Raw genomic sequence first — 26,066 nt, 5'->3', positions numbered from 1 at the left:
AAACCCATGGCAATGTGAACCCATTTGATTTGAATGTGATATGAAGACTTCAGACAGCTCTGATATGGTTTTATAACTTCAGAGTGAACCAGAGATTGTTAAGGATATTTCACATGGTAAATAAAGGATATCCGTTATTATAGAATCTCTTCATATTTTTTCTGATTTGCTAACTGATTTAGGAATGAGCCTCACAATCACATTTATATTCAAATCTTTTAAGCTGAATCGAAATGTGTTTGATTTTGGCCTCAATAAACACTTTTGTGTGTTATCATGTTTTATTAAGCTACATTAGTCCAAAGCTGTCGGATTTAACAGACACAGGCGGGTGTTCGAGCTTTACAAAACATCAAGAACCAAAGATCAAGAGCCTACTGACAGATGTTTGTCCACACGGGCTCCACATAATACCGCTGAGCAAGCACTAAATCTGTTCAACAGGTCTTTGTGGTCAAAATAAGAGCTTTGGTTGTAGCGGACCAATCTCTTGAGACAGAACAACACGGCAGATTAACTTTAAATTAATGTTGCAAAAAATACAAGCTGCTGCTTTCAAATTTAAGCTCCACTCCATCGTTCTAAGACTGTGAGAGTGTGTGTTAGTGTATTTGTGTGTTTTGTGTGCATACTATATATGTATGGTGGGGGGGTTAAACTTTGAAGAGGGCTTGTTGCCAAGCAACACGATTTGGTAAGAGCTGGAAAGACTGGTTGTGGTGAAGGGGGGCGCATTAGGACATTAGAGCAACATGTCTCATTGATTTCACAGAGAGATAACAGAAAATAACCTTCTGGCCCCGAGCTGGTACCTGTGTGATTCAGAGCCTGTTGTGTGAGTGTGTGTATGTGTGTGTGAGTGTGTAGCAAAGGATACATTCCCAGGATGACGGCCTCGAGACATTTGATTGGCAAAGACTCCCTGATCATCTCTCTTGCCGTCTCCATTAACCTGGAGGTGGAGAACGAAGATGAGGAGGAGATGAAGGAAGAGGAAGAGGAGGGGGAGTCCAGAGGATGTGTGTGAGAGTAGTAAGGAAAAGGAAGATGTGCAGAAGGAGGAGCAGAGAACAGGCGAAGTAAAGGGTAACAGCAGGGGGGGAGGAGAGGAAGAAGAGCCATGAGAGGAGGAAGACGCAGAGAAGAACAAGAGGCGAGTCAGGATCAGAGGAAATCAGAGTGAGAGGGGAAGCAAGGAGGAAAGAGACAGAGACAAAGAGGGGGAAGGGATAAAGAGGCATGAAGGTAGAATTATTATTTCTGAAGCACTCCTTTACACATGAAGAATTCACAGAAGTTGGGGGTGTTTTACAAGGTCACATTGACGCCCAACACTAAATTGATTTTTCTTCCACATCTCAGCCAGACTTCCTCAAGTGTTACACACACCGGTCTGTATATTAAAAAGGTCGATGTGGACACAGCAACACAGGTTGAGATGTAACAACATGGTTCCCCTTATTAAAGTAAAAAGATAAGTTGGTTGAATCGGGTACTTCCACTTTAATTCTACTACAATCAAGATGTTGTAAGTAGTACAAATCAAACACAGACTTTTTTATGGTAGTAAACGTGCATATTTTTCTACAAATCCTGTAAAACTGAAGAAAGAGATCTGATCAACTGTAATGCGTGATGAGGCTATTTCAAACTATAGTAGATCATTTTTTGGTGATCAAGTTGTGGTTGAGTTGTGTTTGACAAAAGTTAGCCATAAAACGTAGTCTTAGTATTTACTCCTTTTGACATTCCTTTAATGCCAAACATCTTTATTATCATATCCAGTTTTGAGTCTCAAGAAAATAGTTCAGTTAAAATATGTAATAAATAACAACAGCTTTCATCTGTCCAACCTCACCAAACTAAATGAGATGAAACAGTCAGACTAGAAGTCGGCTTCTTGGAAGGACACGCTGCCCTGTGGCAGTTAGCTCCAGTGAAGCAGAGACAGTTTAGAGCACTAGTGAGGTTGATTGATAGGACAGCTGAGGAGACAGTAGGTCAGGATGTCATGCACAAAAAATGTAGGTCAAACCGGCGTCCAGTGAATAAAGGATTATTTGGCTTTTGTTCAAGTGTACAGAAAGAAAGAAGTTACGGTCAACGTACCCACAGAGAGGACGGCTCTTCTTGATTTCAAAGAACTGGGTTCCTGTGTGATTGTATCTTGACAGCAGAGTCAGGGACAACAAAAGTGTAAAGGTGGTTGACATTATTCTATAAATCTTTCCCTCCACTGTCTGATGATAAGGTTGGTTTCAACTTCAGATGTGACTAGACATGAATCAGACTAGTTTCATCTGTGAGGTGCAGCCCTGATCATGACATCTGATCATGATATCATCTGCTGTTCAGAAGGATACTGCAGAGTCTTCATGAAGTTCTGGACGGCCACGAGCCAATCAGGGACGGACATGGACGGCTTGAAGGTCGGGACTGAAGGAATAGAGTGCTGAGGACAGAGAGGGAGAAGAGAGATGAAGGCATCAATTACACAGCAAATCAACATGTGGTAATGTTTACAGCCACAAGAACACTTATCAGCAAGTTTAAAGTTCTGCCCTCCCACTGCCCTGGGACTCATTACAGCTCATACTCACTGCTGGAACACATTAACACAAACTGTTTACTCCACTCTCACATCAAACAATATTCATTGAAAGCTCAAATGCTAAATCAAGTCTCCAGTTCAGACTTTTCAATTAACTCGTTAATGCATTGGATTATCAACAGCGCTAAAACAAGCTGACTGAAAAGTACAGAAAACTTGTTTGAAGCATAGACTGTATGAATATGGACGTCATCTCAGTGACATCAGCCATTTGGTTGTTGAAGTCGCCATATTGGAAATGATGAGGCTGACTCGTTTTTGATCAATCCAGAAACAGGCAAAGAGGAGGAGCTAGAACGGGGCAATAACCTCTTGACAAACAGGTAAACAGATACAACACACCCACCAGTCATCAGTCGACTCAGTCCCAACCATCATTTTAAAACTTATGCATAACTCTTCATCCGACTAAAATATAAACGGATGAGTTATAAAAACATTCAGCCCCCATACAGTTCTAACAAATAGAGAAATGAGCTAATGAGACCAGAACCATTTATGTTCCAGGATGTGGACACTTGAGGAACTGCAGTTTTTTTCACTTCCTCTTTGGCTTCATTTTTCAACACCAGATGTTGCCGCTTGGTTTCAAGGTCAGTTCTCATAAACTAAGCACTTGATTAAAGTTTAAGTTGTGTTTTTTTATATACAGCTGTTACAGATGTGCTCAGGTGTACAAGAACTGAGTACATGTTCTGATGCAATAATCAATATGTCTTTTGTTTTTGCAATAATGGAGGACATACTGTTTCTCTATCCAAATGTTTTTGTTTTTGAGAAGTAAAAGCCCGTGAACAATATTCTGAGTAAAGACAATCTGCTGATTCGATCATGGCTGCAACCGCTCGTGGTGGATGTAGTTGTTAGAGCGCTCTGTGCCAAAGAGAGGAACAAACCTCGTGTGTAGCAGAGAGCCGACAGCGGCCAGCCGCAGAAGATGAATTATAACAGACAGAGATGATCGACACATAACAAGGGTTGGTCTCTAACCCAGAATGTTGAGGTTATGTTTTGTGCAACAATTTATAACACATACCTACACGGTGGGCAGAGAAACCACACATACACACTGAGACTGCACCTCAACACTTCAGGGAGGAAGCTGAAGGTCACAGATGTGGTTTCATTAAAGGACATGACCACATCAGCAGAGAGTGAGTCAGACTTAAACACCAACCGACACTTCCTCTGACACGCAGACAGCCTGTGTGGGAGTCCGTGTGTGTGTGTGTGTGTGTGCAGGAAGGGTGAACCATCAGCAGCAGCCCTATCATTTCCTGTGGGGTTTTTTCTTTCCCTTCAATGTTTATTTTCAGTGTAAAAAGAGAGCAGGCAAGGACGACAACAGGAAACATGAAGGGCAAGTCCTGATGCAGGAAGAGTCCTGAAACTGGGTCGTGTGTTAGTTATCAAGGTGTTCTTACATTAAACTTAAAATGAGGTAGAACCTTTAACAAGATCAACTTTATGCAAGAATTTAAACACTACCATTTTGTGGAAAAGCTTTTTTTTTAGCAATCATAAAAGAAGGATAACAAGTTTTAAAATTAAAGTCGTTGTAACTTCCAACATCCATTAATAGAAAACACACACATTGATATAACCTTTGACTTCCAAAAATAACAGTATATGAGATTTAAAGGTTGTTAACAGTTAGTGCATCTCAGCCAATAAAAGCAGCAGTTCAGTCACTCAAACAAACACAGAGTGAGTGAGCTGGTTAAACAGTCAACCAACTGGTCACTCTTATAGTCGTCAGGCCAGTCGACAGTTAATGAGTCCGCAAACCAGTCTGGCAGCCTGCTAAAACCAGTAAATAGATGGTTTTACTGCCACTTAATCTCCCATGTAGTGAAATCCTCACTAAGGCGGAATACACTGGCTGCATCAGCTGGCAGCCTGGCACACACACACACACACACACACACACACACACACACACACACACACACACACACACACACACACACACACACACTGCTAAGCTGCTTTCTGCAGGGTAAGGGAGTGAGATGACTGGTGATCCCTCACTTTTCTCATCCTCTCTCTCTCTCTCTCTCTCTCTCTCTCTCTCTCTCTCTCTCTCTCTCTCTCTCTCTCTCTCTCTCTCTCGGCTAAAGAGGGATGACGGTCAGAGCTGCCATCTTTCTGCAGCTGTCGTCCGATTCAGTGCAAAAACTTCCGTTCAAAAAGACTCATTTTTAAATGCATTAGGATGAAGTTTTAAACACCGCCAGTGGCCATCTGTTACAGCAGATAACACAACCAAAGCACTTTTTTAGAATAATAAATACAGAGCAGGACTAATGTATGATACTTTATGAAACACTCCATGTAAGCTGCTGCCGGTAGCAAATCTACGCCTGAAGAAAATGTGATTTGACGTCGGTTACAGCTGTCGTAGATTTTCACACTCAACCTCTGAGTGAACCTACGGAGGAGGAGTTGGCATTTTTAAGACGCGTCACACATACAGTATGTTGAGGTGAAGAGTTAGTGTAGCCTACACGACCCTGAGACAGCTAAACGGCTAAAACATAAACATGTCAATAACACATGAAAGAGGCCATTCCTCCTCGTCCTCGAGCATCCAGCTGGGAGAGCGTCACTTCATAGTTCTGGTATTTAATCTGCTCCCTTGTTTTCTCCCTTCCCCCCATTTTCTGTTATCATCTCTGCCTCCTCTACTTGTTCTCCTTCCCCTTTCTACAATCTCAAATACTCTTTTTTTAAATGTTTTTCCTTCCCTGTCCCTTCACATGTTTATCTCTTTAATTACACTCTTTCCTTCTTTGTCTTCTCTTAAGTCCTCTCGTCTTTTCACTCCTCCCTCTCCATGCCTTTCCCCCAGTTCTATATTTTCTACCGCCATCTCCCTGGGCTTCACAATCTGGAGGAAAGCTGGCAACGCAACACACCCTGCATCAGAGAACCAAAAACCAGAGGGACTGAAACTAGAGACAGAGAGATATACAGACTGAGCAGAGAGAGTGAGAGAGAGCGGATAAGGTTGTGACCTTACTGGTTTTCAAACTTTGAATTGTTGGAAGGAAATGGGGGATGGGGAGTAGAGAGGGTGGTTGGTGAAAGAAAATCTAAGTGTCAGGCAGAGCTGGTTTGTTTAAAACAATCCATGCACTGCTGAAGGAGAACACGAGTTAATGATGATGTGTAATCTCTCACATTATTAGAGCGATTTATTAACAACTTGTGAATAAAACTCTGTGCATTGAGAAGTACATTGAAGTGTGCTCCCTTAATCAACAAAGAGGAACAAGCTCACCTAGGAGGGCTGCCATCACTGAGTATGAACTAATCATTGCTCCGTGTTGGACGGTAATTAATTGTCAGGACTCTTAATTAGTGCAGCCTGCCAGTAATGCAAACCAATCTTTCTGAACCACTTCGGATAGCAAAAAAACTGCTTCTGTTTCTTGTATATTTCCCCCAGGAGCATGATGGGAGACCGTCTCCACATGCATCTGATTTTATTCTAGGTAATAAGGCTCCCCGAAAGCAAACACAGCAGCTTCTACAGAAACATGTCGTCTGTGACTGGAATGTCTTTAGATGTCTTTTCAATTTCATGTCGACCTCTTTGTACAGCAGGAATGACTAAAATACACACAAGAAGAAATTTACTTGTGCTGTTTGATTTTAGTCAACCTTGAAATGTCTGCAGGAAGTCATAAAGAGAAGTATTGAACCTGCACAGTATACGACACATAGTCAGCAGTTACTTTTCTTCCTGTTTCATGAAGATACCAAATAATAAGGATTGATGGGAAATAGATGAACACACGCCTCAGATGAGGTGCCCTCTTTTAGAAACAACTGAGATGGATGTAGAGGGGGGAGGGAGGGACACAGATCATATTTGAGCTGTTGCTGCAGATTTATCGTTAGAGCGGGACATCCCAAGGAAAGCCTCTCTCTCCCTCTGTGTGTGTGTGTGTGTGTGTGTGTGTGTGTGTCAGTGCCAAGAGAGACAGCTGAGAAACATGATTAAGCAAAAATCTCTCCACCTGACACTCACCATCTCTTACTTCCTCCTGCTGCCGGTTATATAAAAAGAGCAGAACTGCAGTAATAAAACCAAAGATCACCTTGTTTCTGCTCATGTCACATCTGACACTAATCCATGCTGGCAGGGAGTCATAAATAACAACCTCCAATCCACAACAAACTATTTGTAGCCTGAATTAAGACCCACGTTTCTGCACACTGGCATTTACAAAATGTTCCTTTAAAAACAACCAACTTCATTTGCACCATGAAATGTGTACAGTCAGTCCTATTCAATAAGATATCCCATCAACATGGTATCATTTTGTCACAATTGTCATACAAGCTGCTGTATGTCATTGAGATAAATGTAATGTCGCAAATGCTGAAATCTTGAATTTTAAAGTCCGTGCGTAACATCGGTTTCTTGTCAACAGGTGCAGAAAACATCCTTAGGGAATTCAAAAAAAGGGTTGTGCACACTTATTTTCCTTGTATGGGATATTGTTTTCCTGAAACCTATTTATCCAGCATAAACAAATCATTTTGCTTTATAACAACGGAGCATCAGTGGATTGGATTATGTAAGAGAAAGGATATTTTAATCTCCTTTTCCAGAGACAAAATCGAGTGTTTGGTGTACTTGGTTCTGCTCCTGTACTCGAACAATGCAGACAGTTAGCATGAAGCACAGAGTGGCGACGCAATTTGTGTTGGTTTGCGGATAATACCACTAGGTTTGTCTCTCAGAAAAAAGGATTAGAAAAGTGAAGCAATCTAAATACAGAGATGTTAAAAATAACTCCAGTCCTGTTTTGTAACCCTCATCCTATTTAAATAGCACGCATTTCAGAGATACTGAGGATATACGCTATAATGCTAACAGAGCTGAGACAGAGATCTTTACTCAAGACGAGTTTAGAGTCCAGTTGGTATCCAGAGATTATACAGGACCCAGATAGTATTAGAGGGATTACCGGCCCCTGTGCCAAAAAAAGGGGCATGGAAGGGCGGCAGAAGCACCAACTCTGCTCGGGCAGTAAACACAGATGTACGCTGCGTTAAGTCTACCTGAAGGTACAACAGGTGGAACTTCGACAGCCAATTTGAGGGGCCGACTACATTTCTACATACTTTCTGGCATCTTTTTCCCCCAGAAATCAATCAAATGTCTCTCTGGATTCTCCTGCTGAATGACATTAAAGACAAAGAATTTCTCACCGTCCATTTAGTTTGTTTGGTGTGTCATCATTACTCAATTTTAACACTTTGCTGCGACAATTAGCAGTCAGGAGAGACCTGCAACAGCCGGCCATTCAACAATAAATCTATTTCACTTCTATGAGTGGGCCTGTACGAGAAGCAAAGAGATTCCTCTTGCTCTAACTTCCACACTCTCTAAAGGCTCTGCTGGGTCAGTGTGTTAGCGTCTGCATCAGTGGTAACCACCTGTCGCCACACCTTACACAAACACACACACACACACACACACACACACACACACACACACACACACACACACACACACACACACACACACACACACACACACACACACACACACACACACACACACACACACACACACACACACACACACACACACACACGGCTCAGGTTGCATTTTTTACAATACAACAATAATGCAACGGAAACCAACCGACAACTCATGTGCATTCATATAAGGTACTGGTACTGTACCAAGGCATGTCCTGACAAAGCATCCAAACAGCCCTCAGAAGAGATGATAATAATAACAATAAGGCCTTTTAAAAAAATCTTTAAAAGGTTTTTTTTTACGTTTTAGTCGGACATATCAGTCAGTAAAGCCTTCTTCACACTTGCACAAAAACTCCAGAAAAGCACCTGAAGTTTTCCTGGGCGAGCTGCCCTGTGTGAACGCAAAAAGGAGTTTCTCCTGTGATTATTTCCCACATGAAGTCAGAGTGAGCTGATGGGAGAATCCAGCAGGATGTAATCAGGAGAATTCACCTCGAGGAAGTGGGAGGGGGTGGTCACGTTTATTCCCTGTGATCTGTGCGCTACCATAGACTGTCTGCACATGATGTGATCTCTGTGCAGAGTGTGCATGTAATGAAACTGCTGCATTATGATTCTGTGGAACTACACATAGCATTGCTATAAAGTCAAACATTCTCAATACATTGTTGTATCAGTCAGCCATTTCTGGGTTGTTCTGTTGACATCATGTCTTGCCTCAGGAGACCCCTGGTCTTATATGGAGAGGTGCATGTGTGAACAACCAGATCAGGAGGATTTCAGAAGCATTCCTCTAGAAATTTTCAGGAGTGCATGTGTGAAAACAGCTCAAGTCTTCTTTTAAAAACTAAGAAAGGATATAGGAGTTGTTTTCACTGGAAAAGTGGCTGTTTACTTCTGTGAAAGTTTGTTTGTACATGTTTTGTTGTAGTCTGTTTGTTTGTACACGTCATGTCCTCATCTTGCCTTGTGTGTTCTATAAAAGTCCTGGAGCTTCGCACTGCCAGCCAACCGGGTCACTAATGACCACATGGGCCAATTAGCAAAGCTAAACAACAACCAGACTCAAAACATAACAAGTATTCATCACAATCACTGATGGGAAAAGAATGACAAAAATCTGGGCTGAGGGGGCCTCAGCAGCAACACAGAAGGATGTGTATCATGCGCGCAGGATGTCATTTTCTTTCCCCTCCTGAAAATACTTTTTGTCCTTCACTGGCTTTTCTCTTGGCATCATTATGGCTATCAGTCACGATGTGCTGCTAACATTTTAAAAGACTAGCTTGTAAGCTAAAGCTAAAGCTGTGGATGTAAGGATTTTTTCGATACCATGTGTTTTAAAATGATATAATCTTTGTTGTTTTAATGATGGACAGTTTTAAAAACAACAAAACTTTAAAAAACGTCATACAGACGCATATGAGAGGATCTTACATTTGAATAGTTTAGTCTGACAAGAAAAGAAAGTTGATAGCAAACACAAACTTTTAACGATATGAAGCTAATGTGGTGTTTCAAAAGTCCTCAAACTCGAACAAGAGGTTCCATTCACGTCCACAAATGAGTCATAATAACAACTAATCTTCACGTTAATGAAGGGGGAAATCCAAAGTGTTCTGGTGGTTTTAGCTTTATTTTTTTAAAACGCTGAACGTCCGTCCTGTCTCCATGACAACAGTCTGTTGACAACGGCTGCTGTCTGACCGACACTGCTCCGTTGCTTTATACTGCATTTCCCGATCAGAAAAGAGCTCCGGTGACGTCAACAGTGCCTTTCTGAAAAGTTGAAAGATTTTCAACTTGAGCGCTCAGAGCGGCCGCACAAGAAAGGCGGAGCGCTCAGAAAGTCAAAAAAAAGACTCTCAGAAAAACCGTTAGGTGGACACGGAGCCTAAGTTGTTATTTTTAATTTGTGTTACATGAATCTAAGGTTACTATAAATGAAACACAGAACAGTCTTTGTTGACACATAAGCAATCATTGATGACGATTAGCTGCACAACAACAACAACACACACAGGGTAGCTCGTCTTTCAACCACTGTTCACATAAAACATGACACATTCTTTAGGAAGCAGACAACAGTAATCATACAGCAGTGTTACTTTACTATAAATATAGTGTATGACATGTGTGAGTCAGGAGTTAGGGGTCACAGTGAGTTACACACACACACACACACACACACACACACACACACACACACACACACACACTGACAAATCCAAAAAGACAGGCTTAACATCACTTGGCAGGTTTGGCACCTCAATTTAGCACAATTGTTGTCATGGTAACGCGATGCATTCTGTGTGTGTTTGTGAGTATGAGGGGACACCTGAGTGTGAAAAAAAAAGGTTGACATCAGCACCTAAACCGGCCAACTGTGAACACACCTCTCTGCACAGGCGGCCATCATTGATTACAGTAAACAGGGAGACATGTTATGAGATGTCAGCAGCACAGCAGGAGAGAACTTACATCTCAAAGAAAACAATATTACAAGAAGCTGATTGTTTGCAGATACATGTTAATTCTATTTAATATTTTTCTAGTGTTGAAATAATTACTGCACAAATCAGTTAGACCTACAGTTATTGGTCAATGAATCAATAAACCCTTAACCAATCAAATCAGAAAATGGCTAACTTGTTCAATCCTGAAAAATAAATCAAAAGTCCGTGGCACACTGAAAATAATAAAATTTGCTATATATTTTTTTATATTGTGTGTGAACAACGCGTTTCGCCTGTAGCTTCCTCATATGTTAAATCCTGCTTTGCATCTTTTTTTTTTAACTCGATATATCTCGATCACCTGAATATCTTTGATTTTTTTTTTCCATTGGTGATCAGAAATGTTGACAGGAAAAAGATTTGTTGTTGGACTTTAATGCCTTTATCAAAGTGAGTGTTAAGTGGACAGAGTCAGAAATCAGAGAGAGAGAGAGAGAGAGAGAGAGAGAGAGAGAGGGGAATGAAATGCAGGGAAGGGGCCACAGGTCGGATATGAACCCGAGGTTGCCCGCTTCAAGGACTACAGCCTCTGTACATGGGACGCGCAAACTAGCCACCAGCCCGCCGGCGCCCCAGCAACTTCACCTTTAATCTGCCACTTTTAAAGATTAAAAAAAATAATCCACAGACGTTCTGATGAAATCAAATATGTTATATGAGATCAGAACTAACACCCAGATCTTTCAGGGGTTACAGTGCATACGAGTGCCTGAAGAAAACATGAGTCACAGTGCTCATTATCATGCTAATGTGAGTCTATCAGAGACATACCAGCGTCAGTGTAGTTCTCTAATATGAATCACTTTTTGTACTAAATATTAAAAATGTAATAAATGATTTAGAAATGGTGTCTTTGTGAGGTTTGTGCAGCCGAACATCTGCTGACTCTATCGTTTAACAATACTGACTGCGCTGCCTGCAGCACATGTAGCAGAGCATACAGCAGAGGAGCAGACGGTCATCCATATTAGAATTGGTTAATACTAATGTTGAATATACAAGTTATTAGTTCAAGAAAGCAGCCAGAAGAACATGCATGCAAAAATGCATTAATCGGCTGCAGTATTGATGACCAGTACATATTTGCAGCCTAAAAATCTGTATCCTTATCGGTCTCAAAACACTAGATCTGTTGTGTGTGTCTCATCATACAGCCTGCACCTAGCCCACTCCTCCAGCAGAAACCTGAGCACCTCGCCCACCCCTCCTCTTCTCTCCTGTCTTGTCACATTATAGCACAACAGGAGCTGCATCCAATGCTTGAAAGTGCAGAGACCTTTTGGATTCCTTCACAGTGCAGCAGCCACAGGGAACCCCCAGAGGATTCCATAAGGGAAAGCCTTTCATAAAGAGCCTATTAATACTGAATGAACTCCCATGAGCCTCTGAGAGAGTCCCACCGGATTCATATTTCACCTTAGTTGGAATATTTTTGTGATTACATGTTATTACATGTCTACACATTCAAACACTGAAGGGTGAACTTACCTTGGGAAGGTATGCAGCATTACGTATCCTATCCACCATCTCCTGTCCCTCGGGATGCACAGCACCCACATGGGACCACATCCTATCCCAGGTCACGCTCTCGATGGGAAAACCAGTCCTGTTCACATAGAAAAGAATCCCTCCATCCTTCTCCTCTTCCTCCCCAGGGGACCGTGAACCGGTGTTAGGGGGAGACGTGGACGAATCCTCCTGGGTACTGCAGCGGAGGAGGCAGTGTGCGCTGGTGCTCTTGGAGCGGCCGTGCCTGCTCAGCTTGGCCGGGGAGGTCCCAGCCCGGCTTGGGGAGTTGGGTCCCGTCATTGAGCCAAACAAAAAGTAGGAGAAGGCAATCCTCCTCCGGCTACAAGAGCTTCTTTTTGTTTGTCAGTGTTGGACGGTCCATGCTGATTCTAAAGGGCAAACCTGAGAGGGAAATAAAAACGTCAACATTACTAGAACATAATTTGCTTCCCAAGAAACAGTACGGTGTACCTGCACCTGCAGAGCGATGGTCATTTTAAAATCTGTTTCCATAAAAGGTACAGAAGTGTTTTACCAAGGAGCTTCCCACTGAGAGGTATGCACCCTGAGAGGATTTCTGCATGTCCTATTTTGGAAGAGGTATGATGGTGCAACAGCAAAGTATAAAGCCTTGACAACAGGACAACAAATACCCTACTATAAAACTATGCTGCTGTAAAGAAACCAAACTACATTGAGTTCTTTAATAGCAATTCCCTATATATTCAGAAAGTACAATTATCACATAAAAAACAAGATATTTTAAGTCCAAAAACGATTACAAAACACTCTTTGGGAGCACATTATGTATAAAATTAAAAAAATATATACATGAGAAAATCAAGCTATAGAATATCACGCGTAGCCATGGAAACCAAAGTTGTTCAATGGTAATTAAGGGTTATTAAAACAATCAACAATTAATTGATTATGTGCGGGTTTAGTTCTAATGGTGATGATACCACACTTAAAAACACCTTTTATAAGTATAAACGATATGCTAGTATAAATTCAAAATAAACTGCAAAAGTTAACATTAATAAAGGAATTTTCGTTTCCGGTGAAAAATATCCCAACCGTTATGAATCCAGCCGTACCGTATTTTTCCATGGGGTGCTCCGATATGAGATAAAATACGAATCCTGCGGGTTTAAAGGCATTTGAGTCGAAGAACACGCAGGGAGACGAGGTAGGTCCCATTCATAACAAGGCGTCGTTGTCCGCTACAGGCTGTAAAGTCTTGTTTTGGTCCGAGGCTTTGTAACTTCACCTCGTCTTGTGCGAGTCAAGCTACCGCCCGCTGACAAGCACTGGCTTTGGAACACTGTCAAAGTAAAAGCTGGATGTTTTTACACTTGTGTTAATTCGAGGAGAATTCATGAAGACTTTTTTGTCAGCAATTAACTTTTACGTGTGTTACGATATTAAGAGCGTGGGTTCAAGTATTACATCGAAATTTTAATCAAATCAAACCCTGTTTTCGTCACGTCGTTTTAATCTGAAAATCTACTCCGGAAGTCCTTCTATATTGCTAGCTAGCTCACTCTGCTCCTCTCACTACACTGCGGGGGCCGTTGCCTCCCTCCATCCCTGTCCGGGAAAATGACCTCCTCCGTTGCATCCCTTCTCGTCAGCAGCCTGCACGGCACCCCATCCTTAATATCAATCCAGCTTCATGTTGAAAGAGGATCCATTTTCCAATCCTTACGTGATGAAATCATTGTAGATAACGCGGTCCAACATGCTAGTAACAGCTCCCCTGTACCTCTCTACTGCTCGGTTCCCCGGCACTTGGCAGCGGACGATGGGCTCTCATTGGTCGAGCCAACAAAGAGGGGCGGGCCGAAGGGTACGATGCACCTTATGTGGTAATGACACCGCTATGTGATTGGTGGATTTTGATCGACGAAGGCGTCAACAAGTGATAAATCTGCAACAAATGGGATTTCTGCCCCTTGTTGCATCTGTTGAATTGTGCACATTTTGTGCATTTCTACGTGTTTGAAGGGTTGTTTCACAAAATGTTAATATTAATTTAATTTAAAACAATAAATATAAATGTATGTATATATATATATATATATATATATATATAACATATTCGATCAACACACACACACACACACACACACGCACACACACACACACACACACACACACACACACACACACACACAGAACATTTGTTCTTGCAAAACAAGGTTGCAAAAATTGATGCATGATATTACAGGAAGGTATTTTCATCTCAACACATTACTCAACCTTTGATAATCATGCTCATGCTTAAGTATTATAAAAACCATATGAACAATTGTACATTAATGAACATTTATTAAACAAAATCTATCTATAAATCTATATATCTATCGATCGATATATTTTGTGTCAGATCACCTTATAAATATTGGTCTTCTGCTTCTATATTGCAGTGGTAACTTAATTCACAGCTCCCTCTTGTGGACAAAAGGCTTGTTACAGGAACAAAAGTGAAGGCTGGGTTGTGCTTAAAACAACACTGCAGAATTAAAGATGCCATATGTAGAATATTTACACTAAAATATTAATTAATGAATTATTAAACCAGTATTGTTTCTATATTTGTTGTTGAGTACTTGCATTATCTCAAAGACTTCCAACAGTTATCAAACCCAGAGAAATCCTTCTTTTAATATTCGCTGTAACGGGACGTGTCCTGTCTTGATGGCCGCCACTACTGAGACAGACATGACATGTTTATTGTTGCCATGGAAACACTGGATGTTTCCTCAAGGACTGCTAAGGGACCTTGAACTGCTACTGAAAGCTGGCGTACTGTTGCTGTGATAAAAACGTCATGTAAATGATACTCGGACACATCAGCTCGTCAGTAAACACATTCTCTTCCTCAGGTCGGTTTCGCCCGGTCGTCATGACTACAGTACTCTGAGTTAATTTTCCTTCCAGGTGGCGTTGGAGAAGCAGAGAGAATCACTCCAATGATTCTGGATACAGTTGTGCAGATGTATATGTTGAGTAAGTTTATGTTTAGTAGGTCAGTTTTGAGATCTGAAAATTCACTCCACAAAAACAATATGGAAACTAATTAGAAAGCATTCTCACTACTGTAATACAGCTTGGTATGCCACCTGCTCAGCAGCGGTCAGGAAAGCCCTCCAGAGAATCATCAACAAGGCACAGAAAGTTATTGGACTCCCACTGGCCTCACTGGAGGTCAACTTCAGTCTCCTCAGAGCCAGCTGCATTGTGAAGGATGTAACTCACACCTAGCGATCTTTATTCTGCTCGTATCTTCACACTGCATGTAAATTTACCTGAAATGAGCGTGATCTAGAAACACAGTTAAGCAGTGAGTACAGTATGTTATTCTTCTTTTCTCTAGTCCCTCAATTAAACAACTTTTATACGTGAGGGGAGGAGTCAGCCGGCCGTGCTGGCGATGTAAACAAAGTGAAGATAGGACTCTGAAAACTCTGAAAACATCACAGACAGTGGGACTCGGGTGTTACACCCATTGTAGACAGTCATGACTCACAGAGTTATTTTCAGAGGAGATACTTGATTTATATTATATTCAAGTGTGAAAAATCACATATAAAGACTTTAACTTTTTACAGTTTATTTTTGTTTGTTTTTAACAGTCCATTTGCTTTATAAGGTTAAACATTACACCATGAGTACTTTACTGTTAGAAATAGATATGAATATCTCATATCTTATCATGAGTTCACCTGTAACATCTCTTATACACTTGTATATCATAAAATGGGTTTTTCATAGAAGACACACCTTCTCAAAGACTGAACCTGAAAGTCTGCAGTCCTGTTTCTTGTGCAGGTCCAGGAGCTGACGGAGGTGGGAAACCAGGGACTTCAGATTCTCCACCCCGTTGGAATCATAATTATCCTCCTTAAAAAGATCAAAATTAAAACATAGGTCAGGGTAGGCTATAGGGCTGCACACGTAACTGTTAAGTTATAGACACCTGTATTTACATACGTGGTCATCCCATTTTGCGTTCTTTTTGAATCCAAAAGCATTGCTGAATTTAATATAATCCTACAAAAAAGGAAAAAGATCACTCTGGAAGCTGTCTCATTAATGATGATTGTAAAACCATTTTTAATAGAGTGCGATATGAAATAAAGTTGAAATAAATGTGAATCAGAAAATATCCTTCTTCCCAGAGTAACACATCAATACATTTTTCATGGCAGTTTACAATAAAGCCGAGATAGACAGACGGAGACTGAGTCAGACACCTACCTCTAAATCCAGCTCAAATGTGATGGCAAACTTCTCAGCCTCATCAAACATGTGTTTGTGAAGAAGCCTGCTGAGTCTGGGAATCAAAGAGAAGTCACCTAAGTCAAAATAACAATACAAATATTTTAGAAAATAGAAGAAACATGGAAATGCATCCAAATAGAGTTCTCGGGCAAACCCTCTGAGAAGCATCCGACGACGACAGAAGAAATGGGCTCTCTTCGACTGTCGTTGAGAAACAAAAAAAATACGGCTCAGTATGTTAAAAGTTCTATCACATTCTTGAGTATTGAGCAGGCATGGAAAGTAAAAACAAGATCTGCACAACAAGAAGCTCCCGTTTGAAGGATTTTTTAAGTGACGTTTCGAGTCAACTGAGGATGAGCATGTTGGCACGATGGCGTCTTGGTGTGCGAATCTGAAGGAGTAAAATATGTTACTTAATGTGAAGAAATCTTTACATTTAATGCATGCAAGATTCACTTACCACTGTAATAAATGTTGATGTTTACCATGTTTATTTCTGTCTGGACGAGACAGGAGACTGAAGACACATCCACAGAGTAACAAACAGTCATCGAGGCAGAAATCATATTTGCAGTGAGTTGATCTGAAAAATCATGAAGCTTTATGTTGAGTTCAGGACAGCCTCGTGAAAATCACATATCACAGTTCTTTAAAAGCGTTTGTACAAATACCTGACAGTCGTCTTGTTCGGTCAGTGTAATCATCTTCATGCAGCTTTTGGCTGTGAAACAGATATTTCATCATTATTTGAGTCCCATTTCTCTGTATAAATCACAGCTGTAGTAGGTTTTAAAACACTAATACATACGCCACCATGGAGGCAGAGCAACACTCTGGTGAGTTCAAAGTCATGAACGACCAGAACGGGCCAACAGTGAATCATGACCAGGAAGTGAAGGTCCCAAAGACTCAGGGTATCCTCACGCAGAAGAAAAGACAACAACAATCATCACACAATCTTTTCCAACAGGCCTTTATGCAGCTGTTTCACGTGTTTCTATTCGTTATTCTTATCCCAACAATACACAAAAATAAAGTCTCAATAAAACCCCAAAAGAAAAACAGCAATGTAGCAATAAACAAGACATACAGTAAGGCTTTCACACTTTTCACTAAATGTTAATAAGATGATAATAAATGTTCAGGAGTTGAAATGGTATTTAAAGTGTTTAGCTATGTATATACTGTACTTGTACACAAGAGCGTACCTGGAATTAAGCCATCGCTGACAGTGAGCGAGCAGATGTTGGCCTGATGAGGGTCCATCATCCAGAGAGTCAGAACATTTTCTTTATCACCCTGTGAAGAGATTAGAGTTATAAAAATCTACACAAAGACACACGGGATGGTTTTCAATCTCGCCGAACATTTCCAGGAAAGATTTTACTTGAAAGTGTACATTTAAATTCATTCATCATTATTTAAGGAAGAATGTGTGACTTTTTGATCCAGTAGATGCCGCCCCCCTTGAGCACCAACATTAAACCAAAACAAACTGCTGTTTGGGGGCACCTCCACTATTCTGACCCGTCCGCTCTCCTCCAGCAGCACACCTCCAACCCCTCTCCACTCGTGTTCACACAAAGGAGTAATCAATAAGGAACGCAACATAATTAAGCACCATTAAGAGCAAGTGGAGGACAAAAATGTTCTGTGCTGCAGTCACCTGTGGCCTGCATTGTTGTTAGCATGCTAATGTTAGCACACTCGGTTAACTCATAGCTTCACATTGAACATAAATTAATAAATGAAATAAATTGACACAGAATGACCGTGATCTAAAGTTCACAGTTACATGACATCCAAATAAGCAGTGAGTATATTATTATTATTCTTTTCTCTAGTTCTTGACTAAAACAACTTCATACGCGAGGCCGTCCCGTCCATGTAAACACGACTCAGACAACAACACAGCTGGACTCGAGCTTCTCACTCATTGTAGACAGTCATGACTCAGAGACACATTTACAGAGGATATACTTGATTTCTGCTTTATTTATGTGTAAAATGTTGCACAGTCTTCCTTTACCAAAACTTGGGTTTTGTTGACCTGAGGGCATTGCCGATGACGTGACCCAGGTACTCTGTCTCTGCAGCAACAAAGACGCACTTCGACGGGTTGACAGTCAGCCCGGCAGAATGAAGGCGCTCCAAGACAGCTTGCAGGTGTTCAAGGTGTTCCTGCCACGTGTTACTGTAAATGATAATGCCATCCAGATATTCCTGTGAACTGGAAAGGGCCCCATGGTGTCCTGAAGGCTTTCAAGCAGTTCATCAATTCTTTGTGTTGAATAGTAGTGATGTTACGTTTGACACCGAGGCTTTGAAGCGCGTGTCGAGTAGGAGGGGCTTTTCTAGCCGAGGCTCGTGTCATTTTCAGAGAAGCGCGTCATCGATGACAAACGAGGCCTCACTTCGAGTAGAACTACGTCATTGATTTGTTTGTGTTTCGGATAAAAGGAAGCGAAACCCACTTGTCATGTTTCCTTGTGAATTTGCGTTAGTTGGTTGGTTGTTTCGTGAGAATTTGTGGTTGAGAGTTGGAGTTTTGGTTCTGTTTTTTGGAGAAATGGAGCCTGTGAGAAAAAGGAAAACGTCTCCTGTTTGGGAGCATTTTGAGTTGTCATCTCCCAATAAGGTAAACGTTAAAAAACAAAACATTTCTTCAGCGGTACCAGGAACCAAACTCAGGCCTCTATGTCGAGGAGGCGCCGCCATAACCATTGTGCTACAAAGCTTTCATGTATTACTGTGCTGAATCGCTTGAATTAGTTGTTATTATTTCTGTCACTGTCATCATTTTCTGTATTTATTATCAATGGCTTATTATTTTGATTTGAAGGTGAAGTGCTCGGTGTGCTTTAAGGAGCTTGCCTATAGCAACAACACCTCATCAATGCTGATGCTGATAATAGGCCAGGAACCAGGCAAGGTTTGTATTTTTTCCCCTGTAATTTGCTTTGCTTTGCTTCATCACAATCATACCGATTATCATGTTGACTAAAATACATTAACATTTTCGTTTTGTCCTAGGTTCCAGAAAGCAGGTGTTGGATGATGCTTTGGTCAACATGGTCATTAAGGACACTCAGCCTTTCACGGTGGTGGAGGATGAGGGGTTTAGGGAGCTGGTCCAAAAGCTCGACCCTACCTACATTCTCCCTACAAGGCAGGTGTGTATATATATATATATGTGTGTGTGTGTGTGGGGGGGGGGGGGGGGGGGGGCAGATGACAACATAACTATTTAAATTGGACAATTATACACTTCTTCTCTTCCTCAGGCTTTAAAGGCCATGGTGGCTGCTAAGTAGGAGGAGACCAAGGAGAAGGCCAAGGCCCAGGTGCAGAAGGTGGTGGCTGTCAGTCTCACGTCTGACATGTGGACTTCCATCAATATGGACGCCTACCTTGCCGTGACGTGTCATTTCATCGATGAGAATGACAAGCTTGCCACTGTGCTGTTGGGAGTGGAGAAATTTCCCAATAGCCACACTGCAGAGAACATAGCTCAGGTGAAAACCAACCTCATGGAGGAGTGGGGCATTAAGCATAAAGTCAGATGCCTTGTAACTGATGCTGCAGCAAACATGATTGCTACAGGCAAAATCCTACAAGTGAGGCATGCTATATGTATTGCGCACTCCCTAAACTTGATTGTAAGAAAGGCTTTTGATCAGACCCCTGGCCTTAATGAATTGCGCACCAAATCCAGGAAGATGGTGACATACTTCAGGACAAGCACCACTGCAAAAGAGAGGCTGACCCAGGTGCAGGAGCAGATGGGAAGACCATTACTTAAAATGATACAGGAGGTGGACACTCGCTGGAACAGCACCTTCAGCATGTTTGAGCGTCTGTATGGTCAGAGAGAGCCAGTGGGGGCAGCTCTGGCCTCTCTAAATACAGACCTCACCCCGCCTCATGCACAGGAATATGAGGCCATTAGAGAGTGCCTGCTTGTGCTGTCCCCATTTCAACAGGCCACAGGGGAACTCTCTGAGGAGAAAAGAGTGTCTGCCTCTAAGGTTATACCAATTCTGAAAATGCTGCAACATGCTGTAAACTGTGAAGCACTGAACATGAAAAATGACATGGCTGTCCGACTGGCTGAAAACCTGGTCAGATGTGTTAGGGAGTCCATGAGCATAATGACAATGGCAACCATGCTGGACCCAAGGTTCAAAAGTCTTGGGTTCCTCAGCCAGTCAAAGGCCAGTGAGGCAGTTAGGCGACTGAAAGCGGAGTGTGCCAGCATTATTAAAACCCCAGATGTTCCTCTATTGCCATCAGACACACCAGCACAACTGTCAACCTCAACCCAGGCTGCTGGGTCTGCAACAAACTCTGGTAATTTTATTATGTTTACTGCTCAGTTTGTGAATTGTTGTTGACATATAAGTCCTGGTATATTCGTATCATGTGAAGTATAATTACTGGCAATAATGTATTTTTCTACATTTATTAGGTGGAAACCTGTGGTGCCTGCTGGACAACAGTGTGGACCAGAGCAGAACAAGCTGCAATGCCACCGCTGATGCTACAATTGAGGTCCAGCGCTACCTCAATGAAACAAACCTGCCAAGATCAGATGACGTACTGCTTTATTGGAAAAGACAAAAGTCTGTCTACCCCCACCTCCACCAGCTGGCACTACAATTCTTGTGCACACCAGCGTCCTCTGTACCATGTGAAAGGGTGTTCTCCAAGGCTGGGGAAATTGTTTCCAAAAAACGGAATCGACTGAGCCCAAAAACTGTGAAACAACTTTTATTTTTAAATAAAAATCAATAAAAAATCTTTCCTTTTCTTCCCAGTTGCAAAAGCACCTTCAATTTCACTGCTCTCACTGAAGCACATTCAATTTCACTGCCCAGTTACACAAGCACTCTGTTCCCAGTAAGCCTACAGAAGCACTTTTACTGCCCAATCAAACCCCATAATGTTGTCCCTCTTTCTTTCAATCTTCCTTTTTTCCTGGACTTGTAGTTAACATAGATCCTCAAACTTGTTGAACAATAGATTTATATATATTATTGTTTCATAGGCTATATCTTGATAGGAAATCATAAAAAAATAAGATCACCGAATGATAATATGATTATATTAACTAAGGTATGTTATAAAGTAATATCACGTGAATCCTTATTGGTTGCCGCAGTAGAACAATTTGCTATAACATGTCAGTAATGCAATGGCATGTGATGTGATCAATAATCATTTGGCTGCTCTAAATTGTTTTCACCAGTAGGTGTCACTAGTGTACACTGTGTTAAATGAGGCCTCGAGTAATGAATCTATTTGCGATACAATTGGCTGGAAAGCCTCATTGCTTCACAAAGCCTCATTTCGCCATCACTATCTCCTGGCTTTATAGACGGCCCCATTAACAAAATGGCCGCTGCCAACTCAAATAGTGGGTTTATACTTTTCTCTTACAGCAAAGAAATCTAAATAAACCCTTAAATTAACCTCAGATCATTAACTCAACTAAATGAACTTTAAATTATTTAATTATTAAATTACATTCTACCAGTCACTCAAACATGAAAGAAATGATTAGAAAGAAAACATTTCTCAGAAATAAAACCCCTTCAAAATGGTCTGCCCCAGTGATGTCAGCGATGACATCATCAATCTGATAAATACCCAGGAAGTGCTGGGCTAACTCCTTTTAGCTGCATGGACCTCATGGTGAACTGAACAAACAGAGGTAAGTATGGATAAGACAATCAATGATATTTTGCAGTTCCAGGAACTAAATAAAAATGACTGAACTAAGTCAAGACTGTGTGTTTGCTTTAAGTTAATTTATACTTTAATGTGAACTGTAACTTATTGCTAACACAAACAAACCTGAGATAGTAAGTTGCTGCAATGTTACACAAGCAAATACACAACTGTAATTAATAATGTGATTTAATATAAAATGAAGATTTAAGTGTGAAGTGATGAATAAGAGAAGAGCTTCTCACACACTTGGTCACAAAGTGAACTTTTCTATGTGGTGATTCAGCTGACTGTAAACGCCCCTCAGTGTTACCTTAGGGCTCATAATGCATCAAATTCAGCCGAGTGTTACGAGACTAACACGATTAGCTGTTTCCACGAAAGTAAAGAGAATCACTAAAAATGTATAAACTAAACTGATTTAAGTTGACTAAAATAGAAATATTAAATTTAAATTGATGAATTCATTTAACTCAATATTTTAGGTGGATACAACTTTATTTATTTTTAATTTTTTGATTTCATGTCCAAAGAAATGGAAAGACCATTTTACCATAACTCGAACTAGGAACTGAATTGTGATTTAAAATTTTGTTAACTTAAAGATTTAAGTACAACTGACTTGATGTCAAATTTATTTTACTAGAACATTGTTTTTTCTTTGGAAAAATCACATTTATCTCAACATATCTTTTTAAGTTCAGTTAACTTAAAATTTCAAGGCAGCCCGGACACTAACGTTTTAAAGTTATAACAACAACAAAAAGTCTACAGTGTAGACTGCACTGAATGCACTCGATGTTCTTAAAACTTGCTTTTATCTACCTGTTGAATACTTTTTAAAAATGTAATTGATGTGTGTGTGGAAGAATGTGATGAATGATACTCTTTGTTTTAGAGAAGCACAACATATTTTTTATGTGCAATGACAATATTTTATTCTTAAAGGAAGAATGTGAAACATTTTACACATAAATAAATCATAACGTCTGTCCTGTGTAAATGTGTCTCTGACTGTCTACAATGAGGGAGAAGCTCGAGTCCCGCTGGCTGTGTTGTTGTCAGAGCCGTGTTTACATGGACGGGACGGCCGGCTCCTCCCCTTGTGTATAAAAGCTGTTTTAGTCAAGAACTAGAGAGAAGAAGAACATACTCACTGATTATTTGGATGTCACATCAGTGTCTTTAGATTACAGTCATTCTGTGTCAGTTTATATGCAATGTGAAGCTACAAGCTAACTAAAGAGCGCTAACATAACAACAATGCCAGACACAGGTGATTGCAGCTCAAGCAAAGGACAACCGCTTATGGTGCGTTTTTATTCATAACTCCTTCATGTGAATGCGAGTGGAGAGGGGTTGGAAGTGTGTCTCTGGAGGAGAACGGAGGCTGCGGTATGGAGGAGGTGTGGCCAAACAGCAGTCTGTTTTGGTTTTATGCTGGTGCTCAAGGGCGACACCTACTGGATCAAAAAGTCACACATTCCTCCTTTAAAAAACTGAAAATAAATATGTGCCTTTTTCACACCAGTAGTTCATAAGTAAGGAGTTAAAAGAAGTGTATCTATACTGTGAGTTATTGGTTATTTGACTGAAGCATAGAGGGCGCTGTGATCATCTGCAGAGGAGGTTTTCACTGTGCTGTATATCACCGCTGTATATGTGTCATCGTGTTTGACCTAAAGGACGAAAAGGGACAAAGTCAAACACATGAATTGTTTCAAAATGATACATAAAATAACAAATAATGCAAATTACAGCAACACAGACATCCTCATATGCAACAGAACAAATCAAACCACACTTTTAATTCGACACAGAGTGGCCGACATACTGATCTTTAATCATGACATTATTGTGGATTACAGGTTTTTTTCTTTCAAGACAACTCAGTCTGTATGCGGGACAATCACACTGATGTCTAACCTGAGCTTTCCTCTTCCTCTTGGTGTGGCTGATGGAGACGTAGGAAACGTCTTCAGGATCAGGCTGCAAAGAGAACACAACATCCGGTTTGGATTTATAGAAACTCACTTTTTAACATTATGTTCTTCCGCTTCTCTTTTCCGATGTATCTTCTATTCATCTGTCTGCATGGTTATATAATGTCTCTATTCGTTTATCGGAGGATGTCGTAAAAAGTTCAGATTTTTAAAGGAAGTATTCAAAGCTGAAGCTGACTGAGCCTACATATTAATAATTCTAACCGACTGCGTTTCCTGTTTTGTTGCAAGGCAGCTGCATTCAAATTGTCTTCATCACTTCTGCATTGACCGTGGAAATAAGCTCAGTGTGCGTCATAAAGTTTTGTATCTTGCATAAAAACATACAAGATTGTAACTTTTGGCTGTGATCTCACTTTGTTCTGATGGATTTCTGAAGCGGATTTATTATTTATCTGCTGCACAAACACGTTATTTTTACGTTTTCATAAATATATATGTATATGTTTTGGAGCACTGATGATGACAGGATGGATCAGCTGTTTCATTTCATTTTTTCTAAGCTGGCCACGGTTGTCTCTAAAGCCTGGAAGAAATGTCAGGATGGTTTATTCCATCAGTATTATTATTATGTTCACTTCAGACACTCACCATGTTTTCATCCATTCGGGTTATTTTACCTGACAAAAGAGAGAGACAGAGACAGGTAAATTGAGCCTTCACATTGAAAATCCAGGTGTTTCCATTTCCTGTTTCATATGCGATCATTCCCACCTTTACTTTTCTTCCGTCTAATGATGACCACAGCAGTTATAAGAAGAGCAGTCAGACCCACAGGCACGATGATGAACAGCCACCACAACTCTGTAAAAAGAAAAAAAAAGTTTCAGGACAGAGTGCGTGTGTGTTTGTGTGTGTCTGTTTCACGTAAATGAACGAGTAACGAGTGCTTTGTGACGCATTAATGAATCTGGAAAGTTACTTCTAATAGTAACACATTATTCCAAACACTGGTTGAACTTGTGACCATTTAATTTTTTTCTTGAAATGTCAAACGGGGAGAAAAAAAATCCTCCCCTAATTCTTTTCACTTGGCCCTTGTAGTCTTCCGTCGTGATCAATCCTTTGATTTACAGAGAAAGAGAAAAACAGACGTTCACAAAGACTGACAACAAATGTTACCTTTTGGATTTGTTGTTGTTTGAATATTTCCGAATATGTTTCTCCCTATAGGTGAGGGATACAGGGTGTAAGTTTCACATCAGGATGGAGATTAATATTTCCAAAAGCTCATCTTGTTTCGCTCAGTTTGCTCACCTGAGGACGAAGGGTTGAAGGTGAACTGCAGACTTCTTTCACTGTTTTTCTCCTTTACGTTGCATTTTAATAACTCATACTTCTGTGATGTGTAAACGAAATGAGTGGTCTTGAAGGTCACGGTGGCCAAACAGCGTAGTTTATGTGTGATTAAGTCTTTGTGATCTTGATCCACATGTTGACCCTGAAACAGCCACTCCACTGTGTGTTCACATGTTCCTCGTGTCAACAGTCTGCATTTTAAAATCACCGTACTGCTGTCCTTTTCTTCAGTCACTGGTGACGATGGAGACATTGTTAGAGAAAAACACAGGATGTATAAAAAGATGGACAACGTGACAGCTACCCAAAAGTGAAGCCAAAACATTCGGAGCTCAAACAACATATTGCTTTGTCTTTCTGAGGTTGATCTGTCGTTTGGTGCCTGCGTTGATTAAAGTGATGAAAAACACGATCGTGAGTCCGTATATTGTGTATTACTTTAAAAAATGACCAGACACTCTGTGCATTTCCTTATCTGACTTCCCGTCCTGCTCGATCTATTCTGTCCAGCTTGACGTGTGCTTGCAGCGTGCTCCATTGACAATAAGACTTGCAGAGAGTAGCGCGCCGCTCTGGAGACGGATCTCAGGCAGCGCTCGCTGT

The 26,066-nt window shown here is 40.9% G+C and overlaps 1 protein-coding gene and 1 long non-coding RNA gene across 4 annotated transcripts in view; both read right to left on the bottom strand.

The window, feature by feature from the left end:
* Positions 1 to 13,931, bottom strand: part of vash2 (vasohibin 2) — a 40,372-nt gene extending 26,441 nt beyond the window's left edge. For 2 of the 3 annotated variants that reach the window (XR_009674994.1, XM_061051540.1), the window contains exons 1-5: positions 13,239 to 13,927; positions 12,121 to 12,543; positions 2,364 to 2,452; positions 2,110 to 2,166; positions 878 to 952 (exon numbers count right to left, since the gene is read on the bottom strand). Coding sequence is in view for 2 of the 3 variants with exons in the window: in XM_061051540.1 (XP_060907523.1) it covers positions 878 to 952; positions 2,110 to 2,166; positions 2,364 to 2,452; positions 12,121 to 12,441 (542 nt within the window). In the remaining variant the exon portion in view is untranslated. Of the gene's footprint in view, positions 1 to 877; positions 953 to 2,109; positions 2,167 to 2,363; positions 2,453 to 12,120; positions 12,544 to 13,238 lie in introns of all 3 variants that reach the window. The other variant, XM_061051541.1, reaches the window with a different exon arrangement.
* Positions 13,932 to 22,930: 8,999 nt separating this feature from the next.
* On the bottom strand, positions 22,931 to 25,333 carry LOC132984639 (uncharacterized). Its single transcript, XR_009674987.1, has 5 exons — positions 25,287 to 25,333; positions 24,879 to 24,968; positions 24,756 to 24,784; positions 24,088 to 24,150; positions 22,931 to 23,840 (listed from the first exon to the last, which is right to left on the bottom strand). It is a non-coding gene; the product is annotated as an uncharacterized LOC132984639 (long non-coding RNA).
* Between the last annotated feature and the right edge of the window lie 733 nt (positions 25,334 to 26,066).

The sequence above is a fragment of the Labrus mixtus genome, chromosome 12, assembly GCF_963584025.1.
Source record: "Labrus mixtus chromosome 12, fLabMix1.1, whole genome shotgun sequence".
In the NCBI taxonomy this organism is placed as follows: domain Eukaryota; kingdom Metazoa; phylum Chordata; class Actinopteri; order Labriformes; family Labridae; genus Labrus; species Labrus mixtus.
The sequence above is the reverse complement of the archived record's forward strand: the minus strand, read 5'-3'. Positions and strand labels throughout refer to the sequence as shown.